An 18,713-nucleotide genomic window follows, 5' to 3' on the forward strand; every position below is an offset into this window, starting at 1 on the left:
AAGTAACTGCCAGGGAGACTGGGATCCATTGTCTCAGACAGGCATCAGTGGGGAGAAGGGCCCCAATGCTGTATCAAATGTAATTGTTATCTCACTGGCCAGATCATGCCTGTGCATAGAGACTATGTATGGGTGGCTATCAAGGGAGGCAGATTATTTCTATTTCCTCTCTCTCTCTTACTTTCTCTATCTGACATTCTTTCTCTAGCTTTCTCTTTCTCTCTGAGTTTCTCTTCCCCCCCCTCTCTCTCTCTCTCTCTCTCTCTCTCAGATACACGCGCACACACACAAGAGTCGCAGAACTGTAGAACACGGACCTAGGAGTCCATCATCCTAGTAACCTTATGGACTTGTCCACAAGACGACAAGAAAAGCTTGAATGGTGTGACGTAGCTTGAAGGAAGTACCTCCCCACTGGAGAGAGCGAGTGAGGGCGAAAGGCAGGCGGCAACCCCTTGGATAGAGAGAGTAGCAGCTCTGTGATCGTTCGCAGTGAATATACGAATGAACAGCGCTGTTCTATAATTACGGTTACGCAACTTCTCTCCGATGAAGCTCCTTTCTCCATTAACAACCTTCTTTTAAATATTGTTCTCGGAAGATTAAGTGTATTTCGAGAGCTGCCTTGAAAAGGGTTTTCTCTTCCGTCTTTCTGGGACTACAGTCAGAGGAATTATTCAAACCAGAACCCAATACTGGAACTACACAAAAGGACGACTTTTGAACGTGCAACGACTACCATCTGGATTGATACCATCGAATGAAATAGGGCGATCAAGACGTTCGTACCCGAAGCAGAATCTGCTGAAAGAATATCCAAAAGTTATTAGCCTACTCTTCCAATGGGTTCCTAGAAAGGGGCGTAACATATGCCAGACATTGCACACACTGATCATTCCGTGCACAAGGGCGCACTGTATCCGTACAGTAAAGTTGACTGGCAACTCGGAGTGCATGGGAAAGCACAATTCATATTTTCTGATTATAGAATTCAATATGTATGTATTTAACTTTTTTTCTAAGAAAAAAACGCATTTTCTCTTGTTCTTGATTTAACAGATGTGCTATTGGGGAAATAGGGTTTAATTTGTGACAGTAGGTCTACGTTTCTTTCAGGGCTGGAACAAGTGTTGCTATGCAGGTAATACACTGAAGTACAACGTCAGTGATGCAATGTCTTATCTGATATCATATGTAATGTCCATGGAGCGTTATAGTTTGGAAATGCATTTTGCGTAATTGCGCAAAACTCTACCCTGCTGGATATTGTAGCGATATTGCTTTCCGTGATGGCAAACGAGCATCATTATGACAGTCGCATTATTGTGGTGAAATACATCCACAACAAACTGTTGAAGAAAGGCTACGTGTGGGAATTCCACGTGGTGGGAGAAAACGACTCACCTGAGAATGGCTTTGACGATTCCACCTCACAAGTTTTCTCTCGGCGGCCCCAGCCCCCCGAGGACACCGTCTCCCCATTTCCAAACCGGACACCGCAACCGGACCCGCACGCCAGGCTCCACCGGGTGCTGCGTGAGGCTGGAGGAGAGATCGAGAGGATGTATGAGCGGGACTTCGCGGACATGTCCGGCCAGCTACACTTCACACCGAGCACGGCGCAACGCCGGTTCACCGCGGTCATAGAGGAGCTGTTCAGTGACGGGGTGAACTGGGGACGGGTTGTCGCGTTTTTTGAGTTCGGAGGGACAATGTGCGTGGAGAGTGTGAACCGGGAGATGACCTCCCAGGTGGATAACATCGCGCACTGGATGACGGAGTATCTGAACGGACCGCTGCAAAACTGGATCCAGGAGAACGGTGGCTGGGTATGTCATGTACTGTATACTCTACTGCTGGGAGCCTAAACTCCTGTCCCCTTTATAGGACACTCTAGCCTGCCTTACTCCCTGCCTATGTCTCAGCCAGGCACAGGTGGTAGTGCACTCGCCCTATACCCACAGGGTTACTATTTCAAGCTCTGGTTTTGGCTCAGTCACTGGTTTTACGTTCCTGCCTTGAATGTGTTTGTTGTAGGGAATGGTAGGACTATTCTCCACAGGGAAATCCATTCAGGGTGACCATGCTCTCATTCCTGTGTTCCACTTCTGTCTTCCCAACATGTTAAGACCGCCTGCAGTACACACACACCCTCCATCCACCTCTATACACACACACACACACACACACACACACACACACACACACACACACACCATCCATCCACCTCTATACACACACACACACACACACCAACTTCGTTCTGTCCCTATTTCAACTGCATCTTCATGTCATGATAAGCGATGTTGGATGACTATGGTTTTGTTTTGTTTTTTAAATCAATCAATGGTTATCAAATCAACTGTAATTACAATGAGCCTGTCCTCTGATTTCTACCTCCACCAGCCTCCCCCAATGTATTGTCATCTTATTAATGGTGCAACAGTGATGGTTCCTCATCTGTATATTTGAACCTATATTTGACCTCACACTCTGGTTTGTTTTTCAATAGACCCACATGTAAACAGTACATCTGTTATAGCATGCATGGTTTCCAGACCAAGATTTGACTGTTTCCAGATTTTACTGTGTGTGTGTGTGTGTGAGAGAGAGAGAGAGAGAGAGAGAGAGAGAGAGAGAGAGAGAGAGAGAGAGAGAGAGAGAGAGAGAGAGAGAGAGAGAGAGAGAGAGAGAGAGAGAGAGAGAGAGAGAGAGAGAGAGAGAGAGAGAGAGAGAGAGAGAGAAATGCATCAAGAATGTACACTGTGTTTAAAGAATTGCATTCCACTCTATGGAGAGTTTTAGCAATGCACTTGAATTGCCATCTTTGAACCATCAAAGTGACTCTTCTATCCAACGGTGAGGATTAAGATCGTACAGTAATGGTTTTAGGGCCCTTCCCTCTATCTTGTTAGTTCCATCATGTGCTGTGATGTTGAAAAGAGACGCACTGTGTACCAGGGGGAGGCTGGTGGAGGTAGAAACCAGATAACTGGCTCATTGGAATGTAATGTATGGAATATAATGAGGAACGGTATCAAACATGTGTTTGATACTGTTCCCCATTCCATTCCATGCATTACAATGAGCCCATCCTCCAACTTCTACCATCCACCAGCCTCCCCCCCTGCTGTGAACTGATCAAAGACTAATATTGTAGAGAAGACGCAGGATGAACTGATCTCAATCTCCCACTTGTCTCCGGAATGAATCATCTGTAAAAATATATATATATATATATATATTTTGAACAAAATGTCTGTTTTTTGATGAGTGCTAAAAAGGTCTATGACGTATACGTCATCTTGGCTGCTCACGTACTAAGCTGCTCTTCCATCCGTGTGGTTCATTAATCCCCGGATAAAGGCAGCAGGATAATTGGTTCATCAGTGGAGACTTAACTACGCAGTTCAGCTCCTGTACGATGTGCTGCTCCCGTCCTAGTTCCCTTACCTTCTCCCTGAACACTCACTCACCCCCCAGCATGGATTTAACAAAGAACGGACTGGTGTTAGAGAGGTGGAAACTCCCTAAAAAGCCCATGTTTACACCGATCTAATACTTTTAAACCAGAAGGAGGCTGGTGGAGGTGGGAATCGTAACGCAATGAGAAGGGTGGAGGAGTGGTTAGCACGGGTTCTGCTGTTCTCCTGCCCCCTGGTGGGCGACTCTGGTTAAACAGCATGTGACCAACACCCTCTGCTTTTTTTTTTAATCCTCTCTTATTGGTCTGTCTCCAGGGATGGAACATAAGGATTTTGGGCACTGGACAGCTGGGCTAGTAGACTGCAGTTTCTACTAGCCCGGAGGTCCAAAACATGCCTCAATGGCTAAAGCAAACTACAACTACTTCTATCTACTACACAAGTATTATTTCCCATAAATGTGCATAACATTGTGACTGTTCACTTGAGACATTATTTTGCAATGAGAAGACAAATGTGTCACTGGTCTGGCGGGCTAGCTAGCCAAATGTTTCACTAGCCAGCTCTGACAACGACTAGCCCCAGGCTAGCTAGCGGGCTAGCTTCATTTCCATCACTGTCTGTCTCTACTGTCAGTGACCATTTGTATTACACTCTATTATGTGTACGTCCGTCATGGAACAGTGAAGAACATCTTGACAAGAACCAACCTCCCATCCTCACCCATCCCCCATTGAAACACTCAGAAACAGCAGGTTAAGACTATATATAACACATTGGAATTGACAGCAAAAACACAGGGGATAGTAAAAGTATTAAAATAAGATTCTGACTTGGACGGTGGTTTTTCATCTGGTTTTGACAGCCGTTGTGTCTGATGTGGTCCACGTTAGAGCACATTTCTACTGATGATAACCTGCATACGATCGATGCGATGTGGAAGAAAAGATGGGGATGTTCACAAACGGGTCAAAAAGGTCACTGGATGCTGTGGTAAACGAGACCGTGACGAGTTGCTTCATGGGTGGGGGTCTCATCATCCAGTTAGGACATTTGTACGACCCAGTCGCTAATAATAGCTAGCCAGCGCTAGCTAGCGTCTTGTTATCTTCACTACAGTGACTATGGGGCACCACAGAATGCCTCCTAATAACCAAGTCCAATCCTCTGTAGCCCACTTCTGTCCCTGTCACTGTGTAACACAGCTCTGTGGCCCCATTAAAGAAAATACTCTTGTTTATCTCTCCAGCTTCTTCCAGGCAGGAAAGACTTAGCAGCCAATAAGCGTATTGCCTCGGATGTCAGAGAAAGTTCGCATCACAGTTTCCTCGTTGTCTCCAGTTAGTTAGGAGACGTTATGATGCTCTGTGGCTCTTGGATGTCTACTAGTTTTATGTTGTTCTGTTTTGATGTGAGGTGGGCAGGGGGTGGTACAGGCTTTGCTCTTTCATGTATAAACTAGCCTCTCAAATCCTCTCAAAATGTAAGTCTGATAACCGTCAAGTGTTCTGTAGTTAAAACATGCGTAGTAGGGTAGAGCTCTGTATGCTAACATCCTTCATATGGACATTATAATGATAATGATGATAATATGTTGGATTCGTTTTTCCTAATGTTCAAAGTGTGTTATGTTGTGTAATGGGGGGAGGGAAAATCACCTCATCTACAACCAGCATTGACATACGGTATAATATTGCCAGTGCTAATCAGCTTTCTATGTTGACAGATGTTTTATTTGTACAAACAAATAACCAATAAGATAAACACAGGAGACTACCAAGGTATGTAAATGAGCTTGTGCGTGTGTGTGTGTGTGTCTATGTGTCACACATGGGATTGCAGGTTGCCTTATGAGGGATCTCATTACTGCAGTAAGCGCGTTTCATCCTGGTGCAAACGATCATTAGTGGTTATCATAATGGTTGTACAGTGCATGCACCTAACTGCTGTGCGTGCGTGCGTGCGTGCGTGCGTGCGTGCGTGCGTGCGTGCGTGCGGTACAGTATTACACAAGCATAATAGATGGACGAAAGGAGTAGGTTTGAAATAGTCCGCTATTGCTAATAAAACCGTTTGCAAAAACGCCACATATTTCTCTGAACAGGGCTTTTGGAGGTCCATCCAAACCGCTGAGAATGTTACAGTACATAATTCTATGTACAACATTCTACCAACTGAGTTTTCATCCGTTGGCTCAGGGTTGGTTGTACTGTACGCTGTGCTATAACAAGCTGCTTCCACAGACTTGAGTAGCTGTGAATGTTGCTTTTCAGGTACTCCACCCACACACCGCACATACCTGTGGTTCTCGACAATGTATCTCTCTCACTGAAGCACGGCAATTGGCTTACCTGTGTGCCTGCGACAGGTGTAGGTCTGGAAGGCATGTCTGACCTGGTTTGAATCTGTTAGGGTGCCAATAGTAGACGGCTGTTCAAAGGAGCTCGAAGAGAAAAGCTTTTCAAGCACGGTAACTTTGGTCAGGTGTTCGTTTTCCCCTGTGTGTGGGTGTGTGTGTGTGTGTGTGTGTTGTGTCAACGCTTTTTCAACTGATATCGCTGCTGAGAGCGAACTTGACACGGAGGAGGTTGTATGTGAACTCCCACCACGCCCCCCGCCCCCCCCCCCCCCCCACACACACACACACACACAGACACACCCACACACACACTCCGTTTCCCTGCCCCCCTGAGAGACAACGACCAGAGAGACCAACGAGGATACTTTCTCTTTTAGATGTTATCTTCGAATAATGGCTTCAAACGAAGCTGCTGGTGTATCCTGCAGCTGCCGTTCCCCTTGCACCCTACACACACACACGTGCACACACACACACACACACACGTGCACACACACACACACACACGGTAGGCACTGAGGACAGAGGAGAGAGAGAGAGAAAAAGAGAGAGGGGAGAACAGAGAGACACGGTGGGAAGGGAGACACACACAGACGTGTACATGAAGCAACACCGATAGCGTAAGTGTGTGTGTGTGTGTGTGTGTGTGTGTGCGTGCGTATGTGCGTGCGTGTGTGTGTGTGTGTGTGTGTAACCGTGACATCCCCATCTAACCCCTTCACCCACCGCCCTAGGAATGCAGTCTCTCAACATACAAGATGTCGACGTCTCAGTGAAGATGTTTCACGGTTTTGTTCTGTATTTAGGCGGCGTTAAGGGTGTCTGATGACGATGGTCCTGGCGTGGCGTAGGGAGAGAAGGACAAAGGATCCTGTCAAGTCTTAGAGAAGGGACTTTCTCGCTCCCGTCACCCTAGTCTCCTGTCGTACACAAAGGGAAATCCGATTTTGTTTGACAAAAACCCCTGCCAGTTCTGAGCAAAAACACACACACACACACACACACACACACACACCCACCAACCCCCGCTTCGATACAGCTTTTCAACCACCCACACCATCGTTGTCGGGCCCGACAGTTGGCACATAGGACACACATACACACAGGAGCAGTTAAATGTTAATCCATGTCTCCCGCTCGAAGCGAGGATAGACCTACACCACAAACACACACACACATCAATAAACAAGTACAGAGATGCAACAGACTGCTATCTAGACAAAAGGACATGAATCAGACTGCAGACTGGCAGAAGAACAAAGACTAGAGATTAAAGTGAATACATACCCTGACGACATGCACACATACACTAAAATACCCTGACTACATACACTAAAATACCCTGACCACATACACACATATGCTAGAATACCCTGACTACATACACACATACACTAGAATACCCTGACGACATACACACATACACTAAAATACCCTGACTACATACACACATACACTAGAATACCCTGACTACATACACACATACACTAGAATACCCTGACTACATACACACATAGTAATTCCGAAACAGTATAGGCTCCCATGTTCAGACCCCTATACACACACACTATCTCTCACACACACACTCTGTTCGTTGTGTCGTATGCTCTGCGGGTCTTGTGTGTGGAAGGGTGCGTAGTGCGTAGGCAGGGTTGGGGGGCTTGCTAATGGAATTAGTCTGGGAGCAGCAGTGTGTGTGTGTGTGTGTGTGTGTGTGTGTGTGTATTGCCTTGCTTAAAAGGTTTCTCTTTGCTTCTGTATCTGGCTGTCTCAACTCTGATTTATACTAGTTCAATCCGCCACAGGTGTTGATGTTGTTTGGGGTTTATTCCCTGTTATAAGTCCTTCTCAGTATATTCACAAATAATCACTATTTGTTTTTTACGGTAACCTGTTTATGGATCTAATCAAAAACATAAGCCAATTGATTAAAGCAGAAGCAAGTTAGAAATGGGATGGTTTGCAATTTTTGAAAATATCTGAGAATTCTCAACTGTGTTCTGCAGTTGAGAATTCTCAGTTGAGTACTCTGCAGTTGAGTACTGCTGCAATAATGTACAGCATCTTAGACCTTGTAGATAAGGAATCGTCCCTACATACATGTACCATCACAGAGCAGTGTGTGTGTGTGTGTGTGTGTGTGTGTGTGTGTGTGAGAACCGTCTCTACATACATGCATCACAGACCCCACTTAACCTCTGGAGACCCCTTACCCCCCTGGACCACCTTACCCCCTGGAGTCCCCTTACCCCCCTGGACCCCTCTTACCCCCCTGGAGCCCCCTTACCTCCTGAAGCCTCCTTACCCCCCGGAGCCCTTTCTCTCCCTGGAGCCCCCTTACCTCCTGGAGCCCCCTTACCTCCTGGAGCCCTTCCTCTCCCTGGGCCCCTGTCAGGGGGAACAGACTGAGAGTGCCCTTATAGCAGTGAAGTGGGCCACAGCCAAGTGTCCTCCTCCCTGGTACCTCCGGGTGGGTGGGGGTCTGGCTCTGACCCGGGCCATCTGCCGCTCCGCTCGTCCCTGCAGGGTCTGGGATCCAAAAAAAGCCCAAAAAGCATTTCCTACCAAGCAAGACTCTCTCCCTCTCCGTCCCTCTCTCCCTCCCTCTCTCTCTCCACAGTCCAAATGAACACTGTGGAGTAGTGAAAGACATGAATGCCTCTCTTTCAGTCTGCATGTCCACAGCAAGACTCTCTCCCTCTCTCTCCCTCTCTCTCCCTCTCTCTCTCTCTCTCTCTGTCTCTCTGACCAGCCAGTCAACCTCCTCTCCTCTCAGTACAACCATATTGTGTAGTATTTGCTCTGTCTTCTTACTGTATAATGTTTTTTTATATCACTTTTTATCAGTGTTTGGTGTTTGATGCTGCTCGTTTGTCTGTCTTGCCCTCTGTTGTTGAACTGAGATGACACAGAGATGATACAGTGTCACACACACACACACACACACTCTCTCTCTCTCTCTCTCTCTCTCTCTCTCTCTCACACACACACACGCACACACACTCTCTCTCTCTCTCTCTCTCTCTCTCTCTCTCTCTCACACACACACGCACACATACTCTCTCTCTCACACACACAAACACACACACACACACACACACACACTCATACTCTCTCTCTCTCACACACACACACACACACACACACTTATACTCTCTCTCACACACACACACACACACGTAGGAGTCTGTGCTCTCTACCACCGCTGAATGATAATAAGTCATTATTAAACCGATGCAGCAGAGTATAGGCAGAGCTGATGTCAGAATCAAAGCAGAGATCGTCAGGCTGTAATTACGTGTTTTAGCTTCCTCTGATGTCGAATGCATTATTCATGAGAACAGGGAAGAAGCCCAGAATCTCCTGTTAACTTTAAAACACACAGACTGTGGAAGTGCGAGGAGCTCGTCCGCCAGCGAGGATCTAAAAACCTGCATCTTAGAGCAGGCCTTGGATGATGTGAGGCCTCGGCTCAGCCTCCCAGGCTGGGGGAACTCACTACTGCCTGAACCTGCTAGTCAGCCTGTCTGTATGCCTGTCTGTCTGTCTGTCTGTGTGCCTGTCTGTCTGTCTGACTGTGTGCCTGTCTGTCTGTCTGACTGTGTGCCTGCTTGTCTGTCTGTATGCCTGTCTGTCTGTCTGACTGTGTGCCTGCTTGTCTGTCTGTGTGCCTGTCTGTCTGTGTGTCTGTCTGTCTGTCTGTCTGTGTGCCTGTCTGTCTGACTGTGTGCCTGTCTGGCTGTCTGTCTGTGTGCCTGTGTGTCTGTATCCCTGTCTGTGTGCCTGTCTGTCTCTCTCTCTCTCTCTCTCTTCCCCCCTCTCTCCATCCTTCCAGTATGCTGTAGATGAATAATGGATGGTATCCAGCCTTAAAACAGCCAGGCAGCCCTCAACACAACACAACACAAGACAGAAACACACACTGCCTGCATACGGACACACACACACACACACACACACACTCACAGATCTGAGGATGCGTTTATACCGGCGCTCGGCATCGGGGAGTGATGAGAATACAGCCGAGACACGAGAGACGCGGGACTCTAAACATAGACGCACTGGTTTGCGTTGTGGACAGGCCACTAACACGCTGTCTTCATGAATGATGCGTTCATATGCCCTGCTCTCCTCGAATCCTCCTCTCGGGCTTGTGGATATGAGAGGAAATGATAGTTCCTATAGACTTGTCCTATACAAGCGTGTTTTCTAGGGACTGAAAAGGGTTCGGTCCAAAGCCAATGTGATGACAAGCAAAGCATGCCTGCTGCAGTCCTTCTACTGGTGGTTTAGAGGGAACAGACATTGGTGTGTTGTCGAGGAGGGCCATGGAGGGCAGGGAGGCAGGCGTCGTCTTCTGATCCCAGTGCGCACAGACACACACACACACACACACACACACACATTTGAACATGTAACCAGTGCAGGTGCAGCTGGGTGGGGGGGGGGGGAGGGGGGGGGGGGGTTGGCGGCAGCTTGTATTCCTCCCTGAGACTGATGGATGCCCCCCCCCCATGGCTCACAGCTCACCTTTGATGAGAGCTGATAGGGTTTGAAGTGGGGGAGGAGTGGAGAGAAGGAGGGAGGGGGGGGAGTACCTGAGTGATGAAGGAAGATGAAAGCAGGATCACTGTCACACTCCAATGTAGTAGGGTGTAGTCAAATAAAGACAAACTTTCTCTCTCTCTCACACACACAAACTTTCCCTCTCTCTCTCTCTCTCTCACACACACACACACACACACACACACACACACACACACAAACCCACGTACACACATAAAAACATCCAACACACTCATATCACCACCTCACAATAAGGAAATCACCACAAAGTAAGTGTGTGTTCCTTGCTGTGAAGTGATGATATGAGTGTGTTGGAGTTTTTTTATGCATATATTTTGTGTGTGGGTGAGAGAGAGAGAGAGAGAGAGAGAAAGTGTGTCTTTATTTGACAACACCCCACTACATTGGAATGTGAGTTATCCTGTTTTCATTTTACAAAGGTCATAATGGTGATGATGCAAGTCAGTGGTTTAATAGCTCTTCTTGCCTGAATACCCTTCCTTATCGATGGGCTGAAAATGTACACTTTAACTCCCAAACTCTGAGCCAAACGACAGTGGCTCCATAGAGAGTCAGCATTCCTATCAAGCCAACATGTCCTTCTCTCTCGTGTTTAAAAAAGAGAAACTGAGATACAGCGTTCAGTTTCTCTCCTTCTCTCCGAGTCCAACTCAGACGCTCCCTCAGTAATGCGCTCAGACATTCTGCTACACACACACACACGCATATTGCTGCAGAAGATAGGCGTTCCACAGGGGCAAAGGGGTGGGGGGGGGGGGGCGTTCGTGAGGGGAGCACAGTGGCAGATGGGTGATTTAGGATTCTGGTTGCCCACAGGGTCGCCCTGTTACCAGCGGGATGGGAGGGGGGCGGGGTTACAAGGTGGGGGGCCAAAGGGGATGAGACGACGCGCATAGCAACACTCTCATTCTCTCGCTCACCCCCCCTGCCCCCCCCCCCCCCCCCCGCGCCTTTCTCTCTTTCTTTTTCCCTCTCTCCCTCCCTCTTTCTCCATCTCTCCTTCTCTTGTCTCCCCCTCTCATCGTTCGTTCATGTTGCTGTGTGTGTATTGTTTAGCCCCTTCAAGAATTGTTCTTTTCATCTCTGTGTGAACCCCCCCCCCCCCCCCCTTCTCTCCTCAGGCCCTGAAGGCTCAATCTGTCATAGTAGGCTTTGGTATATGTGCTCTTAACCTCTCTGGGGTGGGTTGAAAAGGCGCTTTAGGAACTCAAACAGCTAGCTGGGTCGTTTGGGAAATTGGGGGGGGGGGTGCTGTGGCTGAGAGAGGGAAGAGCTGGGAGTGTGGGTGTGTGGGTGATAATGATGTGTAGCTCCTGTGTGCTTACGTCCTCCAGGCTTGCTACTGTAACGTACCAGTCCACTGTCTGAATACTGAACACTCTCCCAACAAGGATCGCCGGATCCTTGCGGAAGCAGGGTGGCGGTTGTGTTGCACGATGGCTTTGGTGACTTCTACAGCTCCTCGAATTGAAAATGCTCGTTCGCTCTTTCAGTGATTCAACAACAAGTTTCGGGTCTCTCTCGACTGTATTTCAAAATAAAAACAGAGTGAAAGCACCAAACTTCTGTTTTGACGCTAATGCAAATCTTATGCAAAGGGAAAAGTCCCCATGTTAACTGCAATGATGGCTTCTCTGTTTACCATCTTATTCGTCTGACAGATTGAAAGTCCCCTTAGTGGGTATTCCCCCTGCAGAAGGAGTACCAAATGAAACATCAGAAGCAGCCCCCTGAGGCTCAGAGACGCTGGTCTAACTGGCAATGCTTGCTAAGCTGAATGTGCTTATTTAGCTGAATGGATGGCTGGATGGGTGCAGGTATGATGGATAGATGAAAGAGGGACACATTCCTGGCAATACTGTAGGTCATGTTGCCTTTGTCAAGCTGTAGAGCAAAACAGGTTTTTTTTAAGGAAACCTGAATAATAGTATTCAGAAGACAATATTCCTAAATAATGTTGTTATGAATACAAATGACACAGTCTATCCTCAGACTTCATCAGCTCATCATACATCCTCATGTAAACTGCACATAAGTAACTAATTACCCATTATTACCCATTAAGTAACCCATTATTGCTCTCTCTCACCACTCCCTCAGACATCACCGTTGTTCATATGGTAAATCATACAGTGCTTCTCGGAACAATGGCTATAGAACTTTAGAGGTGTGGCAAGAGAAAATGTAATCACAGTAGTTACACAAGTTGTATCAGTCATATGAAAGTGTATAACCTGAAAATAGTTCTATGAATGTATTTTCCATAACAATTATTATTAATATTATTATTATCATTATTATTGTTAATAAACCTTTATTTATACAGGGGTGTCCCACTGAGACCAAGGTCTCTTTTTCAGGGGAGCCCTGCTTACATTTAAGACACACTATACAGTAAACATGGAAAGCACATCACTTATTACATTACTAAACTGTAGAATATTGTATTGTTTCAGTTCATGAAAGCTTAAGTGACACCACTAATTGAACCTGCAGACCACACGTCTCCTACATTATAACAGGTATATAAAGTCATCAGACTCTCAGATGAAGTCATGGCATTCTCAGCATTCACAAGGTGAATACAGAGAGTATTTCAGAAACTGTCTGAAATACCAGTAGATAGTTAGAGAAACTGTCTGAAATACCAGTAGGTATCTGGAGAAACTGTCTGAAATACCAGTAGGTATCTAAAGAAACTGTCTGAAGTACCAGTAGGTAGTTAGAGAAACTGTCTGAAATATCAGTAGGTAGTTAGAGAAACTGTCTGAAATATCAGTAGGTAGTTAGAGAAACTGTCTGAAATACCAGTAGGTAGCTAGAGAAATTGTCTGAAATACCAGTAGGTATCTAGAGAAACTGTCTGAAATACCAGTAGGTAGCTAGAGAAATTGTCTGAAATACCAGTAGGTATCTAGAGAAACTGTCTGAAATACCAGTAGGTAACTAGGAGAGGAAACTGTCTGAAATACCAGTAGGTAGCTAGAGAAACTGTCTGAAATACCAGTAGGTAGCTAGAGAAAACTGTTTGTTCCACACAGTTATGATGTGATGATGTCAGGGGCTGGAACATGTCCCTTTGTGTCTGTACAATAACCTCTTTATCCAGGATTACGCCTGGAGTCTCTCATCAGATCACCCCTCACAGCAGCTGTGTGTGCGTGTGTGTGTGTGTGTGTGTGTGTGTGTGTGTGTGTGTGTGTGTGTGTTAATGGGGGTGGGGGGGGGGGGGGGGTAACAAGAGCCTCTGAGCACCTCATCCTCATTGGTCTATTTGGGAAGCGAGAATTGCAGGAAAGAACATCCTTGTGCGCTAATTGACATCTCTGGCTTTCTGACATTTGTTGGAACCTCCAAATAGGTTTCTAACACATGCTGGCCAAGTCTCTGTCATGTTCATGTCGTACGGACAGCAACACATTCACTGGACTGGTGTCCAGGAAGAGCATATCTCATCATCGACTTACGGTAATAACGATAGAAGTGAATGCACGGACAATCTCTTTCTCTTTTTTTCTCTTTTTCTCATTCACTCTGTTCTCTCTATCCAAGTCCAGTGCATCGATTGAAAAGCGCTTGAACAGCGTTTATCCTACATCAGTGCATTCCTTCCGTTCCGCTCTTCTTGGACGGAGCAAGCGAGATCAGCTGATACACCGAGTAAGAGAGAGGAAAGTAAGGTGAAAAAAAAAAGAAAAGAAAAAAAAAGGAGGACATTGAACTTTCCCCCGGTTACAGCAGAGTTAAGGAGGGAAGGAGGAAAGAGTGGGTGTTGAGGGAGAGCGCGGGGGGGGGGAACTTGGGGGGGGAGGCGTGGGTGGCAGGGGAAGTTGGGGGGGGTGGCGGGGGTGGCGGGGGTGGAGGAGGAGGAGGCAGCCGGGTGGGTGGTTAGCTCTGTTTACAACGTAGCCGGGACACATGAGAAGGGGTCTGTGCTCAGAAGCAATTCCAACCGCCCCCTCTTACCGCTCTGCCCGCAGTGAGCTAACGTTGGAAATATGTTCCCTTTCTCTCTCTCTCTCTCTCCTCTCCCTCTGTCGTTAGTGGGTGGAACGAGGGAAATCTGTTCATCTCAGCCTCTGCATGGTCCACACCCCCACAATGTACTGCTTCGGGGTGTCTCTTTCTTTCTCTCCGTCTTTGTTTCTCTCTCTCTCTCTCTCTCTCTCTCTCTCTCTCTTTCTATATTTCTTTCATTCATTCTTTCTCACCTCCTTTCTTTTCTTACTTTCTTCTCTTCCTTTCTTTCTTTCTTTCTATCTTTTCTATCCTGTTCTTTCTGTCCATGTGTTATAGCGGACGCTGTTGACCACAAGGATGTAAACCATGAGATGAATGTGAGTCAGAGAGGAAGAGAGTGACCTCAGGCCGGCGTGAGGGTTGTCGTTGAAGGCTTTTCTGAGAATGGAGGAAGAGGACTTTCCCTGCTTGTTAAAAGCTTCGGTCGCTTTTTTGCTGTCAACAGGCCAGCGTGTCCTCAAACCTAGGTCCATATGAAATGATTCGTTCCCAGTTCACACAAGGTAGCCTAAACCTGATGTCTTGACACGGTCGTTCCTTACAGTAGATACCTGTACAGTCGTAGACACATTGTAATAACAGTGGTTACCGACACTCACACACACACACTCTCTCTCTCTCTATGTTCCATAGCACTCAGACAACTGATGTTGACTAACATACTGTAGCAAGGCAGAGAAATACCCTCCATTCCCCGACACCGATGTAAAGCTCTTATGTAATCCCTCCTTTTTCACCCAACAACACGTGACAGAAATAATCTAATTTTGCGTCCTGCGTGGGGGGGACAGACCTGATCTCTTCTATACATCTGTATGATGAAAGGGTTGAAGCAGCGTAAAAGAAACACGCATTAAGCTGTCTGGCTGGAGACCACCAAATATGTCTGTTGTCAGGGGTCCCTGCATGACGCAATATTCTGCTGTGTGTGTCTGTGTATATCACTATGACTTTGTGCTTCAAGCTTAGCTAACCTGAATTTCCCTCCACAGGATACTGTATGCCCCCATCGTGAATCTGAAACGGGGATGGGGGCGGGGGGGGGTGGTTGTGTTTGTGTTGTGTAGTGTCTTTTCCCCTACTAGCAAATATGGTATATCATGATGACTTTACGTTTGAAACTTAGCTAACCTCAATTTCCCTCAGTGTGTGTGTGTGTGGGGGGGGTGTTTGTATTGTGTAGTGTCTTTTCCCCTACTAGCAAATATGGTATATCACGATGACTTTACGTTTGAAACTTAGCTAACCTGAATTTCCCTCGGGCGGGGGGGGGGGGTGGGGGGGGGGGGGTGGGGGTATAGCCCCATAGTGAATCTGAAACTTATTTTGAAACAAATCTAAATGTTGAGGTCTGGAATTGCCGAAGAGCAGCAGAATGTATTCTTCTGACTGGTTTCTCCTGAGGAGACAGAACACCTGCTGGAACTGTTTCCATCTGTGCTATGTCAGCTCTTCCCACTTCAGTCCTGTTGTCAGTCAGATCACTGTCACCTCCCCATTATTGATGATGTTTCCTAATCAAGCTGCCTTATGGTGAAGTGACTGGGGCCTTCATGTGTGGCTTTTTAATTGGCAAACATTTCAGTATGAGCAAATCAAACATCAAAAGGTTATAGAAGATCATCAACTCCACATTGACTAAGATGCAGTCATGACATCACTCTGCAGCTCAAATAAAACAACTATGTTTGGCTTTACAGGAAGACAACTTTTGCTTTCTCTTCTTTCTCTTGGTCTTGTGGTTTAGCTGAGTTTTATCTGTGTTTAATTAGAACTCTCTGTATATCTGGTTCTACCTAGCAAAGCCTTTCCAGGTAATGGCTTAGACTCAACTTCCGTGTGTGTGTGTGTGTGAGTGTGTGTGTGTGTGTGTGTGTGTGTGTGTGTGTGTGTGTGTGTGTGTGTGTGTGTGTGTGTGTGTGTGTGTGTGTGTGTGTGTGTGTGTGTGTGTGTGTGTGTGTGTTTGTGTGTGTGTGTGTTAGATCTACATACAGAAATTCTCGGGTACACGTTTGATTCCATTCACTATGGGCACACGTGTTTGTGTAAATGTGCAAATTGACATCACATTTCAGTTACTGAGGAAATTGGAGTTTGAGAATAACTGACTACTTCATTCAAGTGAAGTCATTCACATGTTTAAATGAAACATAATTTTAGAGGAAGCTGTTGGTCAATGTCAGTTGAATTGAGGAAGTGAATATTGAACCAGAGACAGCAGAGGATATGATAGAACCTTAACCCTAAATGGTCAATCCCCTTTCTAAAAGTTGCATTAAGGACTGACATGCCACTGTCAGCAGGGTGGTTAGAGGGGTGGTCTCTGTAGAGATGACGTTATCATGACAATAGGATAGAATAGCATCGTCATACAAAGATTAATTTCTCTGAAAACATATACACTAAACACATATACATTCAATTCCATAATCCCCCCCCCACACCCAAATCTGGCTAGATACATCAGACTTGAGCAGATTCGGTGTGTCAGTGTGTGTGTGTGTGTGTGTGTGTGTGTGTGTGTGTGTGTGTGTGTGTGTGTGTGTGTGTGTATATATCTCTGTGTACCTCTGTGTGTCTCTGTGTGTCTCTGTGTGCGTGCATGCGTGCGTGCGTGCGTATGTCAAAAGTAGGTCTCCAGATCCAGAAGGCTGTGATGTTGTACAGTATGTCACTGCAGTGCTCTCTCTCTCTCTCTCTCTCTCTCTCTCTCTCTCTCTGTCTCTTTCTCTCTCTCTCTCTCTCTCTCTCTCTCTCTCTCTCTCTCTCTCTCTCTGTGATATGTGGTCGTTGATAACGTGGACAGGATCTGGTTGCATACACAGAAGCTGTATTTTCTCCCATTTTCTCCTGCCTCTGAGGGGTTCCATCCTTCCATCATCATGTCATATCTCTTGAGCATCTTCTTTTTTTCTTTTATCCTCTGTTCTCTAGAACCTCCCGCCTTCAGTTCTTAGAATGCACCACAACCGGTATTCTGAGAGCTCGGGCCCACAGTCGTATACCACATATACAGTATATATCACTGTCTATATTTGGATGACATGTGAATCATGTTTGAGTAACCCTAACCCTCCCAATGGAGGCTGGTGGAGGTAGAAATCTGAGGACAGGCTCATTGTAATGCATGGGAATAGAATGAGGAATGGTATCAAACACATGTGTGTGTTTTTAATACCATCCTTATTCCATTCCGTGCATTGACAATGAGCCTGTTCTCCAATGTCCACCTCCACCAGCCTCACCTGTAGCCTCCGCCAGCCTCACCTGTAGCCTCCATAATTGTTTATCAACTGCCCTCAAATGACTGCTGACTGCAGATGCACAGATGATGGTCGGACTGTGGTTGTGAACCTTACAGCAGAGCTCAGAGACAACCACGTGTCGTAAGGACTGTGGTTAAGACTGTACATGTACATGTGAGGACATAGATGGTGAGTGTGTCATCATCGTGTCTTCGGAAGCTGTCGGATCAAGTCTCATAGCAGGGCCTGAGGTGGAGATGTAGGACGTGTAGGGGGCGGTTTCACAGACACAGATGTCTGTGTCTTGTCCTAGACTAAATCTCCCTTTCAATGGAGAATTACCATTGAAGATGGTTGTTTTAGTCTAGGATTAGGCTTGATCTGTGTCTGGGAAACCGGCCCGGTTTGAAGCAAACTGGTCAGGCTCAGCTGGCCTGTCTGTTTCTCTTTCACTCTTCTGTCTCTTCTTTCTCTCTCATGCACACACACACACGCACACAGACACACACACACACACACACACTGACACACACACACACACACATATACACACTCACAAAGTCTTAGTGAAGCAGTAACTGTAACTGTTTCAAGAAGTTTATCTGATTGGCACAACTCGTATGTATTCTGAATCCGATTGGCGGGACTCCATCTATGCTGTCTAGATATCTTAGAAAGGGACTTTAAGGCTTATATGACATGCAGTTATGATCTTCTAGTTATTAACCTATCACCACTTCTGTGTATCCTGTAATCCAAAGGTCTTTCTTGGTTCAGTGTGTGTGTTTGTTGGTTGCCACAGTTACCTGGACTCAGGAAAATGGAGGAAAGCACCAATCAACTGAAATTATTCCCCAGCCCCACCGTTACCTCAATGTTACAGACGGCAGCCGTGGTAACGCACGGAATGCAACCTCAAAACACAAGTGTTTTATGTTGTCGCATTTAGGTGATGAAAGTGTACTCAGCTGCATACACGCGTGGGCTCCAATCAAAAGCCTGAATTTCCTCTGGGAGCGAAAAAAAGAGATTGTGGAGTCTTATGTATTTACATTCCTGTCTTCTTTTTCCTTCCCT

At 46.4% G+C, this 18,713-nt stretch overlaps 1 protein-coding gene across 1 annotated transcript in view; it reads left to right on the forward strand.

Moving 5' to 3' along the window:
• Positions 1 to 468: 468 nt before the first annotated feature.
• Positions 469 to 18,713, forward strand: part of bcl2a (BCL2 apoptosis regulator a) — a 33,455-nt gene continuing 15,210 nt past the window's right edge. Inside the window, exon 1 of the mRNA XM_083681335.1 lies at positions 469 to 1,829. Coding sequence (XP_083537461.1) covers positions 1,290 to 1,829 — 540 coding nt within the window. The 5' untranslated portion in view covers positions 469 to 1,289. The remainder of the gene's footprint in view (positions 1,830 to 18,713) is intronic.

This window comes from Argentina silus (assembly GCF_951799395.1).
Source record: "Argentina silus genome assembly, chromosome: 1".
In the NCBI taxonomy this organism is placed as follows: domain Eukaryota; kingdom Metazoa; phylum Chordata; class Actinopteri; order Argentiniformes; family Argentinidae; genus Argentina; species Argentina silus.